At 50.0% G+C, this 24,132-nt stretch overlaps 1 protein-coding gene across 4 annotated transcripts in view; it reads left to right on the top strand.

Annotated features, from left to right (window-relative positions):
- SETD3 (SET domain containing 3, actin histidine methyltransferase) overlaps positions 1–24,132 on the top strand; it is a 79,027-nt gene that overhangs the window by 19,015 nt on the left and 35,880 nt on the right. For all 4 annotated transcript variants that reach the window (XM_046008778.1, XM_046008775.1, XM_046008776.1 and 1 more), the window contains 3 exons: positions 751–899; positions 3,350–3,422; positions 3,725–3,981. In XM_046008778.1, the coding sequence (XP_045864734.1) occupies positions 751–899; positions 3,350–3,422; positions 3,725–3,981 (479 nt within the window). The remainder of the gene's footprint in view (positions 1–750; positions 900–3,349; positions 3,423–3,724; positions 3,982–24,132) is intronic.

The following is a 24,132-nucleotide window of genomic DNA, read 5'->3' as shown; positions in this document are numbered from 1 at the left end:
GCCTCCTGTGCACGTCAGCTACTATTTCTGTTTTCCTGGGAAGTTTGTTGAAGCAGAGCTGCCTATTAGGCTGGGCATGCCGGCCTTCATGGGTTGGGGGCTGCTGTCATGTGAGAGGTGGTAAAGCCCTCCCCTTTCCACTGTCGCCTCGCCGAGCCCAGCAGTCAGTAGTCCTGTGTCCTGGCCTCAGCAGATGCTTTTCCGCAGCAGACGGGAGTTTAGGATTGTAATTCACCTTTCCTGCCACTAGTTAGGATGTGTACTGTGCTTGGTGACTTACTGTTTTATTGTTTTGTTTTTTCATTCCGTGTGATTCTCCTTTTGCCTCGGGGCTGTTTAGAAGTGTTCTGTTGAATTTCCAAATATTTGGGAATTTTCGAGATTTTTTTTGTTGATTTCTAATTTGATTATGGTGTAATCAGAGAACGTTGTATGACTTCAGTCCTTTTCAATTTATTTAAGCAATTTTTAAACAATTTATTTTTTAAGCTTTTCTTTTAAGGATTTTTTTTGTAATTAAAGCTTAATTGTCATACAATATTGTATTAGTTTCAGGTGTACATCACAAGGAGTCAATATTGCATGCATTACAGAATGGTCACCCCCATAAGTCTACCTGATGATGAGTTTTGATTTCAAGATCATAGCGTTAGCACTATTTTCAGTGTGTGATTTTTAGTTTCTGAGAGCAGAAAGAATGATATGGGTCCTAAACGTAGCTCTTGTTTTCTGACACATGGATTGAAACAGGTCTGTCTGTTACTTTTGATGGAAAAAGAGAAGATTACTTTCCTGACCTAATGAAGTGGGCCTCTGAAAATGGAGCCTCCGTTGAGGGTTTTGAAATGGTGAACTTCAAAGAAGAGGGCTTTGGTTTGAGAGCGACGAGAGATATCAAGGTGAGTTTTGATCGTTTGGTTCGGGGACCCTCAGCATGCTTGGATTGTGCTGCGGGCGGACACAGGATGTGGAGACAGGTGTCTGGGCTGATTCTGACCTCATAGGCGACAGGCAGCGTGCCGTTCACACTCTGCTTCCTGCTGCGGGGGTCTCTGGGCTAACTAGGGGCCTGGAAGAGCCTTGCCAGTGTTCTGGACAGCCCCCTCCGGTCGGGCCTCCCTGGGAGCTGTGCTGTTAACCAGTGAGCTGGGGCAGGTCAGCTCATGTTTCAGAGCCTCTGTCGGGAGACCACAGAACATGCCTCGAAGGATTCTGAGGCTTCAAGAGAAGGATGTGGGCTCAGGCAGTTGGGAGGAGGAGTGCCCAGGACCTGTGACAGTGGCTGTGGAGGTGGGGGCATTGGGGTGGAGGACGGGCAGGGTCCGGGGTCTTACTGGTTTTCTGGAGGGGGCAGCTGAGTGGTTGGCCGTGCCACCTCCTGACCCCGCCCCACCAGAGCGGAGGGGAAAGAAGAGCGGTGTACATCTGCTAAGGGACAAATGCTTTTCCTCTGCTCTGGGTCCCTCCTCACGGACGAAGGGAGCAGCAGCACCCTGACCTTTCCAGCCTCTCTCTGCCCCTCCGCCCGGCCTCTCTTAGTGAGGAGGCGTGACCTAATCTGTCTGATGATTTGGGAAGAAGGAACTGGTCTGGGCCTGTTTCTTGGTGGGAGCTGGTTGCCCACATGCATCCATTGTGCTCTCCCCGCTCTGTGTGCTTTACAGGGCAGGCCACACGTGGGGAGGCCCGTGGGGCTCCAGTTCTGCCTGTAACTAGGTGGGGGAGTCGGTCTAATTCTGGGATTCAGTAGGTGATATTTTGGGTGACCATCTGTTGTCGTCTTGTGTCTCTCTCAGTGGGTTCAGAACTTGGATGGAGGAAATGAGTGTTATTTATTCAGGCCCCCTCAAACCTTGGCAATGCTTTTGGTCAAGTCGTAGTTAACCTTTCATTGATAACGTTGATAAAGCATATACCGGTTTACTAGATACCTGTTAAATGTCTAGTATGTGAATAGTACCTTGCTCATTATTTTACCAGCCTTCCAAAAAAACCGAGGTCTCTTCCTTCATGATGTTTATAATCTGTAGTAGGAGAAGAGACACGCATAAACAGAATCCAAATGGTAGACCTTGGCAGAAGGCGAGAGTAACCAGGATGTCGCACATTCTTCTCGTATATCCGAGAAGCATCATTTCTGTGGATGCCGCCCCAGTTATCTGAGCGGTGGTCTGTCTTCACCATGTGCATTTTTAAAGCTTTATTGAGGTATAAGGGGAAAGACTGCATGTTCAGTGTTGACATGTGATGGGTTGGGCGTGCGCACATGCTCGGGACATCGTCACCACAGTCCAGGCACTGCTCTTTGCGTGGTGTAAGCTGTGTGGGTACATATACAGCACATACCAAAAAGAAGCCTCTCATGTTGGCAAAAAATCATATCTTGGAGAAAAAGCTCAGTAAGCCGGAGTGTGTCCTAGAGACTTGTACTTTTGCTGGCGACCGGTGTGCCTTAAAGACAAGCATATTGGGGAAGGAATGTTCCTCTGGCTTCAAAAATCAATAGCAGGAGCAGTTTACATCGACAGGTTCAGGTTTTTGTTGGAGAGAGAGGTTTTGTTTTGTTTTGCTTTTTGAACTTCAAAAAACGTATGTGGCAAATAATAGTTTTGTGCTTCACTCCAAATGGCTATGTTTACTTCAGATTAAAGTTGAACGTCCCATTTTTTTCATCTGTTTTCTCAATATATATGGTTAGTTTTTCTTTCTTTCTTTTTTAAAAAAAATTTTACTTATTTATTTGACAGAAAGAGAGCACAAGCAGGGGGAGCAGCAGGCAGAGGGAGAGGGAGATGCAGGCACCCTACTGACTAAGGAGTCTGATGTGGGGCTGGATCCCAGGACCTGGGATCATGACCTGAGCCTAAAGCAGACGCTTAACCAGCTGAGCCACCCAGGTGCCCCTATGGTTAGTTTTTCTCTTGGAAGTAGGATTTAAAACCCTGCTTCTACTTATCTAAGTAAACCACAGATACTTACATTTAAAAATACATTTTGGGGCACCTGGGTGGCTCAGTCAGTTAAGCATCTGCCTTCAGCTCAGGTCAAGATCCCAGGATCCGGGATCAAGCCCCACATCAGGCTCCTTGCTCAGTGGAGAGCCTGCTTCTTCCTCTCCCTGTGCCCCTCCTCCGTGCTCATGCTCTCTCTCTGTCTTGCTGTCTCAAATAAAATCTTAAGAAAAAAAAAAAAAAAGTACATTTGATAGTTAGAAACAAAGTGCTAATGTGCAACCTTAAACAGTATTTCATGTGGTTGTGTGATTGGCTTTCTGACTGCGGGTGAAGGGGGCTGAAGACGGTGACATGTTTTGATGAGTATATGATTTTCTTATTTTTTTTTCTCCTAGGCAGAAGAATTGTTTTTATGGGTTCCACGAAAATTACTAATGACTGTTGAATCTGCTAAAAATTCAGTGTTGGGTGAGAATAATTTCTGACTGTTCAAGGCAAAGTGCAAATGATTAAAAATATGAGATTTTATTTTGTGGTGCTAAGGCCCATATTTGTGTGTTTTCTCAAACTAGTGAAATGTTCCCCCAAGTTCACATTGTTTTGCATGCTTGTAATCTGACATAGTAGAAGAATGTCAGGGGAAAGTTGCATGTTATTTTAAATATTACAAAACTTTCCAGTTATTTCTGTAACTTTTATATATATTTTGAATGAATACTTTTTAAGGCACTTTTGGGAACTTAACGCTGTTAACTTCTGGGTTAATTCAGGGCCCTTATATTCTCAAGACCGGATTCTTCAAGCTATGGGAAATATCACACTGGCCTTTCACCTGCTGTGTGAGCGAGCCGACCCTAACTCTTTCTGGCAGCCCTACATTCAGACCCTCCCCAGCGAGTATGACACTCCTCTCTACTTTGAGGAAGATGAAGTCCGAGACCTCCAGTCCACACAAGCTATCCATGACGTCTTCAGCCAATATAAGAACACGGCTCGGCAGTACGCCTACTTCTATAAGGTCATTCAGGTGAGTGGCTGCTTACTGTTCATATGTACATTTAACAGAGAGAAGAAGAAAGAGAACTTGATGGCCTAAATGTTCCGCCTCACATTTTATTACACATGCTTAAACTTCGTGCTTCTTTAAGGTAAAAGGCATTCTGATTCTAGTCCACTGTCTGTTTTTGTACAGAAATATCCCTGAAGTGTGGTTTGAGCATATCTGATTTCCGATGTTAATATAAGCAACCCTCGTTCCTAAGTTAGGAAAGTCTCTGAGCTTTTCTCAAAAGGAAAGGTTACAACAGAACTTGAGAAGCTATGAAATGTGCCTAAAACAAAAAGGTGCTCCGTGTATAAATTTTCCAGGAAAATGAAAGGCCCTTTCCGGGTTTTTCATGTAAATGTTGACGTGTATTTTACTAAATTATAGTGACAGTTAATTTGCTAACTTAGAATGCTGAGTGCTTTTGTCCTTTGAGTGTGCTGTGTATTATATTAATTTTAATTAGTTCTAAGTGAAAGTGTCCTATAAAAACTTCCGTATGGTTGTGCACATTTGAATTTTACCTGGTTGCTCCTTTCTGTGTCTTGGCAGTTCAGCGGGTGTTACCGTTCCCTTCCTGCTGCGCTGCCATGAGACGAGTCAGAGACAGTGTCACGGTCCCCTCCAGAGCCGAGACTGGGGAGTGTCTCTGCCCCGACTCTCCCCTTTCTCAGTTGCTCAAGAACTAGCCCCGGGGCTGCTGTGTCTGATACGTGCCAGTGGGGATGACACTAAACTTCCTTGGGTGTACAGGGCAGCCCCCAAATGGGGAATTTTCCAACCCAAAACGTTAGTAGTGCTAAAGTCGAGTGATCTTGCTATGTGGTTCTATATAGTACAGAGTGTCTCCGGTACCAGCATGATGCCAAAGATCGCCATCAGTTCTGACTGATGGGATGCCTAGGACCTGACTGAACAGACAGAACTCAGACTTCGTAGTGAGATGAGCCCGAGTTGAAACCCAGATTCCATATCTCACTTGTTGTTGAAATAGAATTTGGAATTACAGTGACCTTTGAACGACACGGGTTTAGGCGGTATAGGCCCACTCATACACGGTCATTTTCGATAAGTATGGTGCAATGTTGTCAATGTATTTACTGTTACGATTCTCTTGATAACATTTCTTTTCTCTCTCTTTACTATGAGAATACAGAATATAGTATGTATAACATACAGAAACCAACTGTTTAGGTTATTGGGAGGACTTCTGGTCAACAGTAAGCTATTGGTAGTTAAGTTTTTGGGGAGTCAGAAGTTATATGTATATTTAAAAAAAAAGATTTTATTTATTTATTTGACAGAAATCTGAGAGAGAGAGCGCAAGCAGGCAGAGGCAGAGGGAGAAGCAGACTCCCTGCTGAGCTGGGAGCCCGACGTGGGGCTCGATCCCAGGACCCTGGGATCATGACCTGAGCCCAAGGCAGAGCCACCTGGGTGCCCCAGTACGTAGATTTTTGACTGGGTGGGGGTCAGCGCCGCATCCCTTGCATTAATTTGGGGGTCAGCTCTTGTGCTTTACCCCTCTGATTGGTTTCCTCATCTGTAGGATTAAAATATATGCCCCATTTTTCAGTGGAACTATCATCAGCCCAACTAGGGCTGTTCATCATAGTGCCTAGCAGGGTGCCGGGCCTTGGCGCCTGTGGCCATTAGGAGTGCGGTTTCCTCTGGGAACCATGAAGGATATCTCAGTTGAAGCCACCTCCATGGGGGTGATGTGTTCACTGAGGTGGTGGGCTCCAGAGCTGGCCTGCCAGGGTCCAAACCCCACAGCACCTTGAGAGCTGCGCCATTCGCCTGTGTCTCTGTGCTCCTGTTTCCTTATCTGTAAAATGGGATAACACAGCACCACACTGCAGGGTTGCAGAGCAGACCAGATGAGTTGACGTATGTACGGCCCTTGATGACAGCAGTGTTTGCTGTAGACATTCTCAGTTTGGGTTACTGTTCTGTGTCTTGTTCCTTCAGACCGTGTCACTCAGTTCAAGTTCTTTACTGTCTTTTTGTGGCTTCTCCCCCGTGTCTGCAGGGACTTACATTAGTGTGTGTTAACCTTCCCAACCGAACACCCTCGCCACCAAGAACAATGAAGGATATTCCTGCAAGACGAGGGTCCCCTCCTCAAGCAGCCCATTACAGACTCAGAATTGCTTCAGAGTCCTGTGCTCTTGTCATTATTGTTGTTGGCTTCAGTTTCACGTTTTAAAATATCAACAGTTCATGCAAATGTTTATGTTTGCTCTGGTTTAAAAACCTTTTTCAGTGACATACCATCAAGTCAGGTTGGGATTGTAGGAGAATGGCCCGGTTTCTCCCGGGACTGTACCTGCCCCTGTGTGTGCCTGGGGCCTCCCATTCTGGCTTTGCCTGTAGTAAACACTTTTACCCTGACATCGTGGTCCGTCCAAGTGTGGTCCTTTTTCAGAAGAGCATGGGACACCCCCTCCACATTAGTAGAAGGGAATCATTGCAAACTGAAATACATCCTAACAAGATTTTGTGGGACATTTCCTAGTCAGCGGTTTGATTTAAGTGCCAGTCGAAGTAGGAGCACAGGCAGCCTGATGGGGCAAATAGCCGTGGCTCAAGAAGGATCCAGGCTGGGGAGGGGGAGGGTTCCCCTCCCATGAGTGTACCTCACCAAGTAAAACAGACTCAAGCAAAAGTTATCTTTTTAAAAATTAGAGCTTGAGACCAACTGCTCTTCTGATTGTAGAATGTTCTCATTGCTCGTGGGATCTTCGATAACGAGCCAGTGTAAACACAAATGTTAGCATTGTTTTGTGGGTCAGGTTTTCTCGCCTTGACACCAGACTCTGCCTCTTTCTCATGCTGTCCTAGGACCAGCTGTCAGGCTTTTGCTCCGTTGTAGAGGGTTGCGCCGTCAGTGCGTCACCACTTGGGAAGAGAGAGTGAGCCGTGTTGCCTCAGTTCATACTAACGTCTTCCTTGCAGTGACCTGCCCTTGCTGTTGTTTTGTGGGGCACCGTGGCTCTTAACCTTTTAAGGGTCTGGCGTCCCTCTTCCCAGAGAAATGGACGCATGCCCTCTAGCATGAATGTTTATGTACCATTTGAGGGGGGTCCCAGTTCCTTTGCGGTGTCCCATTTAATGGCATTGCAACTGGGCCTGGGCATTGCAACTGAAACCCATTATTGTTCTTCTGAGCTGAATGCTGGCTCGAAGGTCTGCCCGCCACAGCTCTTAGCCACTATCTCTGCTCACACCAGCATGTGAGTGCAGGCACGACTTGGTTCTGGGTGTCTGCACCGGTTACCCTGGGAAAAGGGTGCAGAAAAGGGTGCAGAAAAGGGTGGTAGTTGCTTCAGCCTTATGTCTCGCTTCAGGTGCTAGAATGTTTGTTCTGAAAGAAAAGTAGCCGTAGTGCTTCCTTCTCGTCATTGTAAGTTCCTTTACGTCACCTTCTCTTCGTTGCATTTTGTTATTTTCATGTTTGTCTGTCTTTTCTCTTTGGTTGTTGTTGACTAAACACTAGAAGAATAATTCCCTGCACTCTTTTCTGCCAGTTATTTTCATAGTCGAGGGAGTTTTAGAGTGGCTGGGTGTTAGTTCAGAGTACTTTGTGTTCAGAAGTGTTTGCGAGCCTCTGCTGGTTCTCATGGGTAGAGAAGGGGCTTGGGCTTTAGGGTCTTTGCAGTTTTTTATCCTGTACTGACATGGTGTTCTTGAGATGTTCAGTATATAGGGTTTCCTTTATGTGTTCAGCAGATCATAGCGTGTAACCGGGAGCCTTGGACTCAGGGAGTCGGGGGAGCGGACTGCGTACGCAGACAGAGCGTCTGCTGGTGAAGTCTTGTACTGCAGCCTAACGGTTGAGAAGTGTCCTCCCTCAGACTCGGGAAGCTAAATTAGGAGCCGTGGCTCAGCCAGATCCTGGAAAAGGCTCGTGTGGATTGAGAACTCTAAGTGGTGGTAAAATTTCTGTCAGTCTGTGAAATGGGGACCAGCGCAGGAGAGAGGATTAATGGCAGAAGGCAGAACTTGGCCTTTAACACCAGGGCAGAGCTTTGAACCCGAAAGAGTCACTTAGCAGACCAGGACGTTCGAAAGTTCAGCTCCAAGGTGAAACTCCTACCTGGAAACAAGGGACCAGTTTTGGGACAGACATCAGTGGAAAAGCAGGATTTGGCTTAAACCCAGCTCTGACGCAGTGTATTGTATGAAGGTGAAGAAATTCTATCAGATTTGACCTGACTTAACACAGATGAACCATAGTCTATGTATCGCTCACCCATGCCAGTGAAAAACAAATGAACAGGTCCTATGAGTGGAAAGTCTGTTTGATTTCTAGCCCCACGCTGTGGGGTGCCCGCCCGTCCTGAGGTTAAGAGCTCTCTGTGGACATGCACATTTTCCTGTGTTGCTGAGCCTGAACGGGATGCTTGTGGAAGGAAATGCAACTGTGTGAGGTTTAATAGAATAGAGACATATCTGTGGAATGACTGTTTTTCCATTGATCTCCTAATTTGCATGATTTGTCCCACCTTACTTGGGTTTTGTCCTTTGTGTCGATCAGACAACTTGAGAGGTTGGGCGGAAGGGCTGGAGATGGAGAAACCCACTTGTGTGTTAACTGCCGTGAGTTTCGGTTGAGCGAGCTTCCACTCTGCCTGCCATGTGCTTTGGGATGGAGCTAGGCGGCCTTGAGTCGGCTCTCCTCCTTGAACAGGCCACTGCTCCCACCTAGCCCGGGCTGTAGTGGCAGAAGGTTTGAGCGGTCGTAGTCACAACTTGGCCGCAAACAGAGCCCGCCAAGAGGCAGAGGAAGATGTCACGCTTGGTTCTTGGCGCCCCGTGACGGCTGTGGCTCGGTACCAACAGTTGTTCGTCCTGTTTCTCGCCGTTCTAACTGGTCTCTGATGGAGGCGCACGAGAGTAGCACGAGATGGGCGTTGCCAGATGGATTTAGCCTGTTTTCCTGAAGCTCAAGTCCGCACATAGAATCGCTCCTGCACAGCACCTTCAGGGCCGAGTGTCCAATTAGAGCAGAAGGCTCTGGGCCCTAGCTTCCTCTGAAGACCCCGGCACCCAGAGCCTCTCGGGAAACACCTCCTTGTAGAGCTGCGTGTAGGTAACGTGCCAGAGCAGCACCGCGAGGGAGAACATGCGTGTGTACTCCTGTCACTGTCTCCTCTGGCGGCAGATAGCCCGTGGGCAGGCTGCGTGCGGTCCTCATGGTCAGCTTCTCCTTTTCTGGTGGTCCTTCCCCTCTGCCTGGAAACTGCCCTAAGAGTCTTCCTTTGCGGGTACACCAACCCACCGCCTCCTCCCGACCTTGGATTTACTGCCCTGTCTTTTGTTTTTAACTCGTGTGCCCTCTGGGTTATTGCATTTTCCAACTGTACTTGAGTGTGTGTGGCCGGACGGGCAGCACACCCGGATCTCTGGGGACACAGAGATTTTCTTTTCTCTCTCTTTTTAAAGCCTTTGTTTATTTTAGATAGCACAAGGTGGGGAGGAGCAGAGGGACAGGAATAAGCAGACTCCTTGCTGAGCGTGGAGCCTGATGTGGGGCTCGCTCCCAGGACCTGAGCTGAAATCAAGGGTCGGACACTCAGACGACTGAGCCATCCGGGCGCTCCCAGAGATTTTCTTTTTCAGTATTTTGTTCTGGAATGGACTTTGAGGCTGACAAAAGCTGCGCACATAGCACAAAGTTGAAAGTGGACCCATGAGACCGTGGACCCATGAGGATTCTATCCTCCTGACCTTGTTCCCGCTTACATGTTTTTCCTCAGAGGCAAACGTGTTCCAAATGGGACATTTTTGTTCTCAGCCAGCTTCATGGCAACGCCACATCTGTGAATAGCGAGAAAGTGAAGAGAGAGGGAGCAGAGTCGCAGGTGACGGTGACGGGGAGGACAGAGGAGGCTGATGGATAGGTTTGGAGGTGTCGGAGCAAGAGCATGAGCCCCTATTTATTCCTTGGCTGCCATGGTAACGGGCTGGGTAGAGGCTGTGGGATGCAGAGAGAGAGGAAGATTTCTGTTCGCAGGTTGCTCGTCTGAGTTGACTGGGGCCTCTGCCCATCAGGTAAGGACTTTCTGTGCTGTGTGCCTCCTGGGACTGGCTAGAGGAGGCTGGGCCGGGCTGAGGTGGGTGGGCTCCTGAACACAGGGCAGGAAACCCAGAGCCCAGCCCATCTCACTCTCTCTGTAGGGCTGCAATCCTTCCAGTTACCTTTGAGGGGCTGGTCGTTCACCCTTTGCAGCTGAGGACTCACAGCTGTGAGGATGTGGGGCAGCTGGCCAGAGCCCGAGGTTGCCCACACCCTGGACTGGGGTCAGCTAGCCGCATGCCGGTGTCCTTGAATCTCTAAGGTTGTTTCTGGTCTTAATTTTGGGACAAAGAAGTGTTCTGGTTTTAAGGGCAGAACACCTTTTTTTTTTTTTTAAGATTTTATTTATTTATTTGACAGAGAGATCCCAAGTAGGCAGAGAGGCAGGCAGAGAGAGAGAGGGGGAAGCAGGCTTCCTTCTGTGCAGAGAGCCCGATGCGGGGCTCGATCCCAGGACCCTGGAATCATGACCTGAGCTGAAGGCAGAGGCTTACCCCACTGAGCTGCCCAGGCACCCCAGGGCAGAGCACTCTTATTTAAAATCTCTCTTGGGCTCTCTTACAGAAGCTGGGGGTGGCCTGCTGAATGACGCCGCTGCTGGTCGGGGTCAGAGCAGGAGCCCGCATGGCGCTCACCTTTTTGGCCGCTTTTTCCAGCCGTAGAGATGCCCCTCCTGGCTAGCCTGTCTCATGCTGTGCAGAGGTCGGAGAGGCTCCTTCTCAGAGGAACCCACGCCACTGCCGCTGGCTTTCCCTGCGAGCTGTGAGGAAGCCGGCAGTCCTCTCTTTACTGTTATCTTCACTGGTTCCACTTGTAATGACGTGGAAAACGTGAAAACACTAGAGCTTTAGGAAATCAGTGCAGCTTGCAACCTTAGGAAAACTGGAGAGTTTCCAGTGCCCTTCCAGTCTTTGTTAGAGCCTCTGGCTGTCTGGCTGAAACGTCCTGACCTGCGTCCTTGCTTGTTCCCGATAGCTGACCTTGACTTATTAATTTGTGTTAAATGTGCAAGAGTGTTGTCCTTATCGTGCCCTTACCTAAGCTTCCTGATTTCATGAATTATCCACTCTAAATGTGTATGTTAGTTTCATCATTTTCATCAAGGCTGTGGTATGTCATTAAAAAATCTAACTTGTGGGGCGCCTGGGTGGCTCAGTGGTTTGGGCCACTGCCTTCGGCTCGGGTCATGATCTCAGGGTCCTGGGATCGAGTCCCGCATCGGGCTCTCTGCTCGGCGGGGAGCCTTCTTCCCTCTCACTCTCTCTGCTTGCCTCTCTGCCTACTTGTGATCTCTCTCTGTCAAATAAATAAATAAAATCTTTAAAAAAAAAAAATCTAACTTGTGTCTTTAACTCTGTTCACTTGTTTTGCATACCATTAGAGCAGGGCCGATGGGTATGGACTTCACCTTCTGGAATCCAGTGAGTGGTCCTTGTTTCCTCTGTTTTTTTTTCCATCTTAAGTTTCAGCAGCCTTTGGGGAGCTCAAAAAACGAAGTGCTCTTTCTCTGTGTTCATGGTTCTAATTGCGGAGAGTGGGCCTGATATCCTGGCAGTGGTTGGTATTCCTATGTTGCCGACTGAGGGAGGATGTCGCCGGAGGGCACTTAGTGGTGTGTGTACAGGGGGAGGCTGGGCAGCCCCATGTTCCGTGTCCTCCTGTAGAAGTTCTCGCATACAGATTCGGCATCTTCCGTCTGCCCTGCTTGCTAGTGCTGTCCTGTCTCCCAGCCCTGCCTGTCCCTGCAGCCCTCCTCCCGAACCACAGCCTCCCTCCCCTTTCTCTGCTTACCTGACTTGGGATCCTGGGATCCTTCGGAAATCTTCCATTGTGCCTAATCAGGGTTAGGAACAGAAGTCCAACCAAGCAGGCCCGTAAATTGTCCCCGTCTCCTACTTTATGTGTCACCAGGCATAAGCGTGTTCACAGAGACGCCTCCACAGGTACGGCGGACAGAGCCACGGGGCAAGATTATGCATACGCGTCCCTGGTGGCAGGACTCCGGAAGGAAGGGGAATCCGCATTTGTGGTTATGCCTGCCGTGTGTCAGGCACTGTGACGGGGACTTTCTCTCCTGTTATTCTCGTGGTGAGGAGGAGTTGGGAACTGGTGTCTTCCCATATGAATCTGAGACAGAATAAGCCAAACTAGATTTCAAAGAAACCCCCAATGCCAGGACCAGGTCCCTGGTGGTTAAATTTGTGTCTGGAGTAGTTCAAGCCTCAGAGGTCAGAGACGGGGCCTCGTTCCTAAGACACTGTTTACTGAGCCTAGGCCTTTGTGTGCCACGGTGGGCCAAGGTGCTTGGTGAGGCTCTTCTAGTCCTTCTTGTTATCTCATCGCTGGGCATCACCCTGCTTTGGGGACGAGACAGGCTGAGGGTAGGAAAGCTGGCCGGAGCTGCTGATGGTGAGTCAGGACTGATGCCCCGGAATGCCCCACGCACCCACCCTGGGGGCTGTGTGTCCCACTTCCCATCTCTGCAGACCCGTCCTTCTTATAGTTCCTTCCCTCTGCCAGCCCTGCTTTACCAGACCTGGCTCTCCCCACTACTCGGAGCAATAGAACTTTGTGAAATCCCTGCAAGTTCAAAAACAAGCATCAAAGAAAAATCTTTCTTGAAACCTGCTTTTTCCCATCAGTCTCCCCTAAGGTCTGGATTTGTAAATTCCCTCATCTATGGGACAGGATTTTGGTTGTTTTTTTTCTATATGCTGGAGGATGAGATTTGCTTGCGTTTCTGAGACCTGGGATAAGCACCCTTGTGAGTAAATGCGTTTGTGAGCGCTCTTGTTGGCCGATGTTGCCGCCCAAGCTCCATTTCTTCCCTGCAGAACTGTGCTGTGTGTGATGTCTGCTGGCATGAATGGTTTAGGCTGCAGCCGCCTTGTAGCCATCATCTGGTCTCAAGGAAGGCGACAATATATACGTACATAGAGAAGGAGATGTATTTTCAGGAGTTCACTCAAGTAGTTCTGGAGGCTGGTAGCTCTAGATTTACAGGGCTACAGGACGGCCAGCAGGGGGAGACCCTGGAGGGAGCGGGTGCTGCGGTTGGAGTCCAGAGGCGCTCTCCCAGGGGGTTCCCTCTGGCTTGCAGCTGGCTCTGCGGAGGCCGTTGCTGATTGGATGAAGCATGCGTCCCCCTCCTCCCCTGCATTAGGTAGGGCATTTGGCTTTCCTCCTAGTCCACCAGTTTACATGTTAGCTGCACCCAGGAGAGCCTCACAACAATATCCGGAACAACCAAGTATCTGGGCACCGTGGTCCCGCCAAGTTGCCCCGTAAAGTGAATCATCATAGCGAGCGTGCTGTTTACTTCTCCCGTGGCACCTGCCCGCGGATTTATCCATTTCTTCCTCTGGAGCGCAAGCTCCATGGACAGGGCCCTTCTGTCCTGGGCACTGTGTGCCACCGCTCTGCACAGTGCCCACCACACAGGAGGTTTGGCCGTAGCTTGTTGAGCAGGGGGACCAGATGCCTTCCAGATCTGCACACGGAATCCATGTGTGGCCAGGGCCTCTGGGGGCAGTGAGGGCCGGAGTCTGGGCTGTCCTCACTCCCCAAGTTGGTCCCTGCAGAGCTGCATCTTTGCAGATGGGCAGTTTTTTCTGGTTTGTACAGAGGTCCCTGGCAGACACTCTTGTCCCTGCTGGGACACATGCTAAACCTGATGGGACGGCAGAGGAGCCAATGTGAGGACCGTCCCGTGTCTAACAGAACATTCCTCCCTCTGCTTGAGTCTTCGGTGGCCGTGGACATCCCTGTCCTTCCTTTCTTCCTATGTCTCCCCAGAGAAGTTTGCAGTGAAGGAAAAATTTATCAGATCCTCTGCTTTTACTTAATTTTTTTTTTAGAAGATTTTATTTTTGAGAGAGAGCAAGCAAGAGAGAGCATGAGCAGGGGGAGGGGCAGAGGCCCTGGAGAAGCTAAACTGGGAGCCAGACATGGGGCTGGATCCAGGACTCCAGGATCAGGACCTGAGGCGAAGGCAGCTGCCCAACCAATTGAGCCCCCCAGGTGCCCCTCTCCTGTTTTCTTCTCGTCCTCACACCACGTTCACTGTCTGGCCTCTATGCTTGCATTCCAGCCGTTCTCTGAGGGTTGACACTGGGCCGTTTTTCTTCCCCTTCTTCGTGGATCTTCTTTTAGATGATGCACACCCTCCTGCCGCTGGGTCCCGTGGTGAGTCTCCCCAGCAGGGCTCTGTGAGTGTGCTGAGCTTCACGGGTGCTCTCTGTGTCGCGCCAGTGAACTGCCCCTCCTCCGCTCTGCTTGGTGACCTGGAGAGAGCCGAGGTGGGGAAGTTCCTCCTGACCTTCTTGCTGAGGGTTTCCTCCTGGAGGTTGCTGGGCGTCCACCTCACGTGTGACTGCCACAGAGTGTCCTGCGACCATCAGCACGTGGAGAGCTGTTGCATTTGGTCCCCTCTGTTCTGCAATCCTCAGGCTTCGTCACATAATTTGATTTGGGTAGTTTTTCCTTCCACAAGTCAACTGTATTTTTTCAGCTTAAAAGAAGTGAGTTAAGTAGTAGTAGTCTGAAACAGCATGGAAACTGTGCACATTATCCTTATTTACACTGAATCTCATCAGGAAAAAAATTGTAAGAGTTTTTCTTTTTTTTAAGTAAGTCCAATAACTATTTGAAATATTTGCTGATAGTAATGGACTTTTACGGAATTCCTGGGTCTCCAGTTCAGTGGAAGGTGCTATAAAGAGATCGAAAAGTAGTATGAGATCCTTGCCTTTTCAAAGTTTATGGTAGAGATGGGAGACACTCAGTTGGCAGGAAACAAAGAAGAACAAAATTGGTAAACGGAGGCAGTGACCGCTGTCTGAGCTCCGGGATGCCTGGGGCAGTCAGGTGGTTGTGGCTTGAAAGGCAGGACTGTCTGACTGAGGGAAATACTGAAGATCTGCATGTGGAGGCTAGCAGGGCATTAGCCAGAGGAGCCTGGGAGGACAGCCCAAGCCCAGTAGAGGCCCCAGCCCCTAGAGTGGAGGGAAGTCACTGCAGATTTGTGGGGACCAGCTTGCAGAAGTCTGACGCCTGAACCCCCGCAGGGTGTCTGTAGCTTCTGTGGCTCAGGCCAGTGTGCGTGGGACGAGAGGGCCGTGGCTTAGCTGGTCCGTGTGTGACACCTGCTCACATCGCCCAAGCTCCCCGAGCCTCAGTTTCCACAATTACAGTCTAGCCTGTCTCAGGCTGTCTTCGCAAGTGCAGCTGATATCAGTGGGTATAAATGTGTTTTTACAGTGCCAGCCTTGGGGCAGCTCAGTCGGTTAAGTGTCTGCCTTTGGCTCAGGTCCTGATGAGCCCCGCGTCCGGCTCCCTGCTCCGCGGGAATGCTTCTCCCTCTGCCTCTGCTGTTCCCCCTGCTTGTGCGCTCTCCCTCTCTCTCTCTCTCTCAAATAAATTAAAAAATTAAAATAAATAAAATGCCAACCTTGCTCTTGGTGTCATTAACGAGCTGCTGGGTTTGAGTGCCCTTTAGCAATGTCGTGAAGGGAATTTCCTGCACTGGATGTAAAAAACAGGAAGATGCAACAGAATGGCCTGCTCACAAGAGTTCGGTTAGAGGGCACAGAGGGGTAGACAGAAGGACAGAGTGAACGAGGCCGAAAATGCGGTAGGAGCCTGGCTGGAGGGCTGTTAGCAGGCCTAGGGGTTTGTGTCCTCACATGATGCGGAGCCATGGCAGCCGTAGGGCCACAGTGGCCTGGGTTTGCATGCTTGCTGGTCGATGACCTCAGAAGCGGGGAGACTGGAAGACCGGCTAGTCTGAGCAACGTGAGAGGTGCTCAGAGGTAGAACTGGAAGCATCTGTGACACAGTGGATCCGAGGAGCTAGGATGACCGAGAGATTTCTAGGGTGCGCTGGCTTAGGTGCGCCTTCTTCCCCTCGCTCCCAGACTGACTCTACCAGCCTCTGTTTATAACTTCTTTGCTTTAGAAAGGACATTTTTGATCCTAAATCTCTAGCTTATTCTAGCTTGTTTAAACCCGAGACCCACCAGAGATAACTTGTATCTGAGTTTTTCGTCCAGACAGCTTTATTTTGTATTTTGGAATACATATTTTGTGCAGAAATGTTTTGTATGCAAAAGTCGAGCCTGGAGCAAATGTTTATTGTGAAAGTAAAAGCTGGTGAAAGTGAAGGTTTTAATGGAAGTGCTCGCCCCACCTTAACCGCAGTGGCGTGCACACAGTGGCACGTCTGGCTCGCTTGTGACCAAAGCTGTCAGAAGAGCAGCTTTCAATTTCAACATACCCAGGATCTCAGGACCCGCCAGACCACCTAGATCCCGCTCCTGTGTGTAAATACCGACGCTGTCACCTGAATGTGGGCCGTGCAGTGACAGGGAAAGATTCCAGGGACTGCGTGTGGCCTGGAGTTCCCCTGGGTTAGTGAGGTGCCGAGCAGGGTGCGCTGGGGGCTCGTCGACAGCGTTCCAGAGCCGAGGAGGGTTTGTCGGGAAGCCAGTCTCCTCGCACTTCTCCCGCACGAGAGGTCTCACTGCCTCGGGGCTTTCCTCCGGCAGCTCTGCTGAGACACGAGCGCACTTGGGGTGCTGCTAGGCCGTAGAGAGCTCACCACGTGGGTTCTGCTTTCTCGGAGCCCCCAGCCTGGTGGAAAGCCCAGTCCGGACAGGGGCGGAATGGCAGTTCTGAGGGGGCTGGGCTAGCCCAGAGGCAGGGGCAACAGCCGGAAGAGTGGGTGTCAGGAGGGGCTTCGCGGAGGGGGATGGTCCCTGACCCCGAAGAAGGTCCAGGAGTTCGCCAGGCAGAGGGCGCAGCCTGGCCACCCAGTGCGCCCGGGGAGAGGAAGAGAAAGTGGAGGGACAGAGGGCAGGGGCAGGACTGGCACGTGGCTCTCAGGGCCGTCTGCGTCAGGCCCAGCTGTGCACGACCCTCCCAGTAGCCTCACAGGCGTCCACCGGCTCTTACTCCCGTTTTGGGGGTGACGAAATGGAGGCCCGTTTGCAGGTCTGCTTGTACATGCAGACCTCACTGTCGGCATGCCAGAGCGGAGATTCGCGTCCGACTCCGCGGTGTCTCCTCCCCTGTGCCGTGCTGACTTCTCATAACCGTGGGAGCCGCGCACTTATCCTGTGAACGCTGACTGAGCAGCGGCGCAGTGAACCTGATGGGTATTTCAGCAGGGGCTGCTGCGATGTTCCAGGCGCTGGCTGCTGTTCTCTGGAGTCCTGCTGAAATGGAAGCTCACAGGGACAGGGGTCGGCCTGCGTTGTTCGGGCACTGGACAGTGAGTGCCGTCACAGCGGAGGAGTCAGCCATCAGCTCCTGGCTGGGGCCAAGAGGAGGTGGTGACTGAGGTCGCATTCTCCGCACTTGGCGACACAATTCTGCATTTTTCTCTCCAGTGTGTGGGCAGGCACTGCCTTCTCAGAGAGGCTGCTCTACGTGCTAAAGTACCCTAAAAACAGGACCACGGACCACATCAAATGTGCATCAAGAAAAAGGCTTTCTGGGGCGCCTGGGTGGCTCAGTGGGTTAAAGCCTCTGCCTTCGGCTCAGGTCATGGTCTCAGGGTCCTGGGATCGAGCCCCGCATCGGGCTCTCTGCTCCGCGGGGAACCTGCCTCCTTCTCTCTCTCTGCCTGCCTCTCTGTCTAGTTGTGATTTCTCTCTGTCAAATAAATAAAATATTAAAAAAAAAAAAAAAAAAAAAAAAGAAAAAGGCTTTCTAAGCCGACCTTATTGACATTTTAACTTAAAGAGGTGCTTAATCCCAGCAGACAGGGCTCATCCAGATTCTGTAGTCGAGTGCTGTGTGGATGCAGTTAGGGAGGGCTGATGGCGGGCGTCAGGCCACAACAAGGCCCCTGAAGCCAACTTCCTGGCCTTGTCGTGTTTAACACTTGGTGGGATAGAGGTGAAGACCTAGGAGGCACGCCGCTCGTGTTTCTGGATGGTAGAAAACCAAGGAGGCTTTGTAAGTGGATCAGGTCTGTCTTGGTTCAGAAAACTCTGATCCACAAGAAGGATGGGATTGAGCCGGAGTCATTTGGAGGCAAGAGGTATGGTGGGGAAGACTGGGGACAGGACATCAGAGCTCTGGACCCTGTTCTCCATTGCTGGCTCACTTGTGACCACAGGCAAGTCACGAACTCAGCTTTGTGCCCAGTTCCCACTACAGAAATGAGAGGCCAGGTGAGAAGTAGAGGGGCAGGGGTTTTAGATGGAGAGCATTCTACAAATGCGTATTTATTTTTAAAGAGAAGCTCCCTGTCACTGCCCTTCAGGGTCCCCACATGCGTCTTGGGTGAGGTATGGAAGGCGCTGCTGGTCCCTGGTGGTTCTTCAGTGCAGTGAACTGCGGGGGACTGTCCCTTCAAGGCACCTGTGTGCATAGAAGGCACGCGCTTAGGCCTGTCTCTTCGCAGTCCCTAGCTCACAAGCTAGTGGGGGAACTATGGTAAGGGAAGCAGACAGTACATCAGGCTGACAGTTGATGGCAGTAGGAGGCGTTCACCCATTCGTATAGGATCAGTTACCAAAATTCTAGGGGAAAGTTGCTAAGAGAACTTCAGATGCCAGGAAGATTCTAGTGATTTAAGAGTTTACCACATAAAAAACATTACTACACTTTAAAGGCAGTAAAGGTCAATAACAGCTTCACATATTGAACATTATAAACTTTTAAAGATAAGATTAACGTACCGTCTCTCCAGACATTGTACATGGCAAGAAACAGAAAAAGTTGAGTTATGTGTGCCTACGGATGAATGATATCTTGTGATACGAGGAGGCTTTGGACTAAATCAGTTATTCTTGAAAATGGCCCATAGTAACAGAATAAGTATATTTAGAAATATATATTTAGTAACAGAATAAATATATTTGGAAAAAAATATTTAGGAAATGGGGACATTTAGTAACCCTCTGTAGTAAAGATGAATAGTTTGGGTCATTTTCTGTTGATTTTTGATTTTCTTTAATTGAGGTTTAACTTCCACATGTCAAGTACGTGGATTCAGTGTCGATTAGTTTTTATCCTAAGTAACCAAAATGGAGATCAAGCCGTGGCACGTGTCTGGCCCCGTAGGAAGCCCTGGCGTCCTGTCCCAGCTGGTACCCACCCTCCCTTTTCGAGAGGGAACATGCTTCCGGCTGTCGGGCTGTGGCTGTCGGCACAGCTGAGTTTGCAAGTCTGAGTGCTCCAGGGAGACCCCACGGAGTGCACTTGCTCGCCTCTGGCTGCTTCCGTTCCCTGGGCTGTCCGCGGGACTCCTGCTCCCATCCCCGCTGCTCGGTTCTCCATCAGGTGCACTCCACCGTCCTGTGTCCACGCTGTGCCTTGGTGTTTGGATGGTTTCTGGACTGGGGTTACCATATGGGAAGCCGCTGTCAGAGATCGTGTGTCGTCTGCTTGCAGACACGCGTCCCTTTCCTCTGGGCCCTCTCTGGGGAGGGAAATCGGGCAGTCGCATGTGCAGCTTCAGTAGACACTGGTAAACTGGTTTCCACACTGGCCGAACCAGGGCTCGCGCCACCAGCAGCGCAGGAACATTCTGGTTGCACTCCCCCCACTGACTTCGCTTCCGTGGTGACTGGTGGGGTCCAGCGCGTCTGTGTTTGCTTATTAGCCACTTGGATATCCTCCTTTGGGGGGGCCCAACCAAATCTCTCACTCCTTTAAGACACGATTATAATAATGTATTTGACCTAACTCAGTGTGTATGGAAGAGCATTCTTCAGACGCACTATATAGAAAATACTTACTGACACATCCTACGTTTTTTATAAGAAATCTTGACAGTGCATTTTTTTTTTTTTTGCAGGGAGTATGTTACATTAAGTTTTTTAATTGTGGTAAAATATATGTAACATGAAGTCTGCCATTCTGACTGTTTCTACGAGCACAAGTCCGTGGTGTTGCTTCCAGCCCTGATGCCGTGTGTCTGTCACACTGTCTGCTCCCCAGACTTTCCGTCACCCCAAACAGAAGCTCTGGAAACACTGGGCAAGAACTCCCCATCCCCCTGCCCCCTTCTGAGTCTCTCATTTCTAAGTGGTATTTTCTTCTGGATCTGCGTCCTTTATGATTTATGCCTGTGTCGTCCTGCTGGCGTGCCGAGTCCCTTAATGAAAGCTTTAGACGATCAGAGTTTCTTCATTTTAACAAAGCCCAGTGTATTGGTTTTATTTTTCAAATACGGCATTTTGTGTGTCTCTTTAAATAACTTCTCGGCTGAGAGTGGTTTGCCGCTCAGGGGCAGGGGCAGTCTGGCTGTCACAGCCGGGCCGGGGACGCCGTTTACCTGCGGCGCACAGGACAGCCCGCGGCAGAGCATGATGCCGCCCGGCAGGGCAGTGGTGCTGCAGTTGCGAAACTTGTCCAGCACGGGACTGTGAATGTGTGCTTCTGGAAGCTTCGCGGCTTCGCCTTGCACAGGTAGTCCAGGACCCACCTCTCCTTAGCCCCTGTGCATGTGAGGAGAACCTGAGAGAAATCTGGATTCTTGCACATCTGTGTCCCTAACCTGTTATTTAAATCAAAATTCAGTACACAGTCAGGAGCTTTATATGGAATGTAGTAATGTGCAGAGTGGAAATTTTGGTAGTTGGTGGTCTAAGAGCAGTGTTGGGAGCATACATGTCAGTGAGTGGCCTGGCATGTGCAGAAGGTGGAAGGTTTTCCCTTCCAGCGTGATTAGTAAGGACTTGATTTAGAGCTTTGTTGTTGTTGCTTCGTAATTGTCAGGTTGCACCCGTGGGGCAGACTCCACCAAAAAGTGCAATTCGTGACACACAGTGACCTGACAGTGTGCCGTTTTTACCAGACTCTTACCTGGTTCTTTGCGTGTAACTGTCGTGATTAACTAGACATTTCCCAGACGGGTGGGAATTTGTTACTTTTTTCCTACTGTAGTTCGGTGTGTGTCTGCTCGTCAGATCTTCTGTGCAGTGTGCGCCGAAATACGCAGATGTTTTAGGATCGTTGGGAGCGGGAGGAAGTGCGTGTAGGAGTTGTGTCCTCGGACACGGGGACAGCTGTGCCTCACGAGGATGGCAAGGAGGGAGGAGCTGCTGGAGAACTTTGGCCTCTGTTTAATGATCATGCGGACTCTGCTCACAGCATTCTCACAGTAACGTCTAATGCTGTACCGTTGCCAGACGGGAAACCACCTTGTCCGGATGTGTTGTCGGCTGCTAATTGCTCTTCTGTTGCAGCGGACAAGGGGGTCCGTTGATCGAGGCTTACAGCCTTTGGTCTTACTTTAAAGTCACTAACAACACATGTTGCTGTTTTGGGGGCATCGCTAGTTCCCTTTTTACGACAGTTGTGAATGGCGTGCACTAGAAAGTGCTAGGTTTGAGATCAGCCCCTGGGTGTGAGTCACAGCTGTGCCTCTGAGTGATCTAAGGGTTGGCAGGTCACTCAGCCCGTTACCTCCTCTGGTATGGTGGCACCAGCTGCTGCCTCATGTTGGTGCTGGGAAGAGTAAATGAGAAGTGGAGATCCCTTCCTGAAGTGTAAACCTTCACATAAACGGAAGGTACCCACCTCGTGGGCCCACCCAACTCTTAAAACATTTCTCCCTCCAAAATGTGTTATATTTGTGGAGAGATCGCACATGGAGGGGTTTGGGGAATGGGTTCCGAGGCTTGTCCACTTCCCAGCTGGGTGACCTGGCACATCATTTATCTGTAGCGTGAGGGTGCTTTTCGTGCCTGTCTTCACAGGGTTACTGTGAGGTTGAGAGGTTATCTCTGTAAAATGGCTAGGACGGTTTATGTGCCTGGCGCATACTAGGTGCTCAATAAATATTAATTCTTATTTTTATTGTTGCTATTCGAGTTGATTTGGAAAAGTGGAATTCAGGTCCTGCCTCAATCAGCACTTTCCTCAGTAGACTAGTCCACTGAAAACAGGTGGGATTAGCTCTCGAAATACAAAGCTGTGGTCGTCAGCACTGTGAAGTTGAGTAGGGGCCGTGGGTCATGGGGCATCTGCTGTGGGAGAGAAAGAGACGAGAGCCAGACGCACAACTTGGCCTGCCTCCTTGCTGGGGAGCTGGCTCAGGAGTTGGATGGGTCCTTGATGCCACCTGCTTGGTCTCACCAGTTTACAGGGCTCTTCCAAGCCCCGAGAGGGCTGAGAACAACTCGCTTCCGTTCTGTTCCCACACCTCCTAGCCTGATGTTTGGCACAGAGTCAGTGTCTGTTGGATCATTTTCTTTCTTTGCAGGTCAGGTCCAAAACTGTATTCGCGATCCTGAGGAAAAGCAGTGTGGCGAGAATCGTCGGTCATATGGCGTCAGAGACCTTTTTGAGTTTTTTTTAATGTGAAACTTTTAAAATATTCTAAACTGCACATAGGTATAACAGAAAAATCTTAGAAAATATTGTGTAATAGCTTCAGGAGGAAAATGTAAGTCTTACTCTGTTTGGCAGGGTTTCAGTGACTCAGAGCCTCGAGTGGGCCGATCTGGACAAAGAAGGGGCCAGAAGCCCTTGTGGGAAATGCAGCTTCTCCCAGACAGCGTTTTGCCGTCCTTCGTATGTGTGTCCAATGCACTTGGGAAGAGCAGGAGAGGTTTCATCAGATGCCAAAGATGGTTCCTGTTCTCTTCCTTGGTGGCAGCTGGCAATAGACCCAGGTCCTGGCTCCAGCTTGAGTGAGCATGTGTTACTGAGACACTTGTCACAAACAGTGCCTGCAGGACTCCACTCTCGGGGTCCGTAGGTCTAGACCGCAGGCACAGCTGCAGCGCACCGGAGATCAGTGTCCTGGGCTGTACGACCTAAGGGTAGCAGGGCTCTTGCTGTCGGAGCCTGTCTGGAGTAGCTTACAGCTTCCTCTATGCTTCATGATGTTCATCTGTTTCAAAGGAAAAAACAGGTGTATGGAACTAAAGAGACCAAAATAAATTCATAGGTGTAGAAGGCAGGCCTTATGGAGGCCTTCAGGTTGGCTGGTTTTCCTAAGAACTTTGGAAATTAAAGACACTCCGAGGGCCTCTCTGGATCTGAGGCTGCCGAAGCGACCGGCTCTCCCAGTTTAGCTCCTGTGTTGTTATTCAGAGCGGTCAGCACAGGAGTCAGAGAACGCGGAGAGCTCCGGAAGCGATGCCTTTGGGATGGAAATAGTCTTAGTTCTCTGGTGACTGAGTGCTGAGCATAAGTGGGGGCCAAAGGGGTCACAATGATGGTCATAAAACAGACCAAATGCCGCTCATTCTGAGCAAAGTGTCCTGCCTCTGATTGGAAGAGAATTGAGGTGTTTTCTTACTTTAGCTTCTTTGACTTCTGTCTGCCCCTTTCAGTTTCTCCCTTACCTGCACTCACCCTGCTTGTGTTCCCTCTTCCGTCCTGCCCCCTGTGCCCACGGTGGTTATCCTGCCCCCATGTCTTTGTTCTGTTGCTTCCTTCCCACCCTGCATCGGCCTCTGTTTCTCCTGCAGATATGTTCATTTCCTTTTTCCTAAGAGGCAGAAGGGCACTAGCGTGTGCTGAGTGCCTCGGGCCTGGAGCGAAGATGCCGCAGCGCGGAGGCACAGCCCAGCCATGGTCGGCCTGCACCGAGCGAGAAATAAAACTTGGTTGTCTGAAGCCACTGGCATTTCAGAGACATTTGTTACCACAGCAAATCCCAGCCTGTCCTGACTGATGCCATATGTATATGCTCCTGTGAATTATTTGCAGAAGTTAGGCCTGGCCCACGTTTGTTTGTTCGTTTGTTTGTTTGTCAGAGGCTTAAAAGAACTCATTATTAATTAGCTCACTTTCTGTGAACGGGAATCCAGCATGGTCTAGCTGGGCCCTCTGTTTCAGGGTTTCTCACGGGCTGTGGTCCCATCTGAAGGCTCAGCTTTGGAAGATCTGCTTCCAAGCCCACTCACATGACTGGTGGCAGGTTTCCCTTCTTCGGACCTCAGTTCCTTGCTGGCAGTTGGCCGGAGGCTGCCTTGAGTTCACTGCCTTGTCAGACCCATAGTCTTGATCAGATTCTCGAACTTCACCCCGTCCCCCCCCTCCCCTTTTTCTGCTTCCCACCTGTTCAGAGACCCACCTCACAT

The sequence above is a fragment of the Meles meles genome, chromosome 6, assembly GCF_922984935.1.
Source record: "Meles meles chromosome 6, mMelMel3.1 paternal haplotype, whole genome shotgun sequence".
NCBI classification, from domain to species: Eukaryota; Metazoa; Chordata; class Mammalia; order Carnivora; family Mustelidae; genus Meles; species Meles meles.
This window is presented reverse-complemented; position numbering and strand designations above follow the sequence as displayed.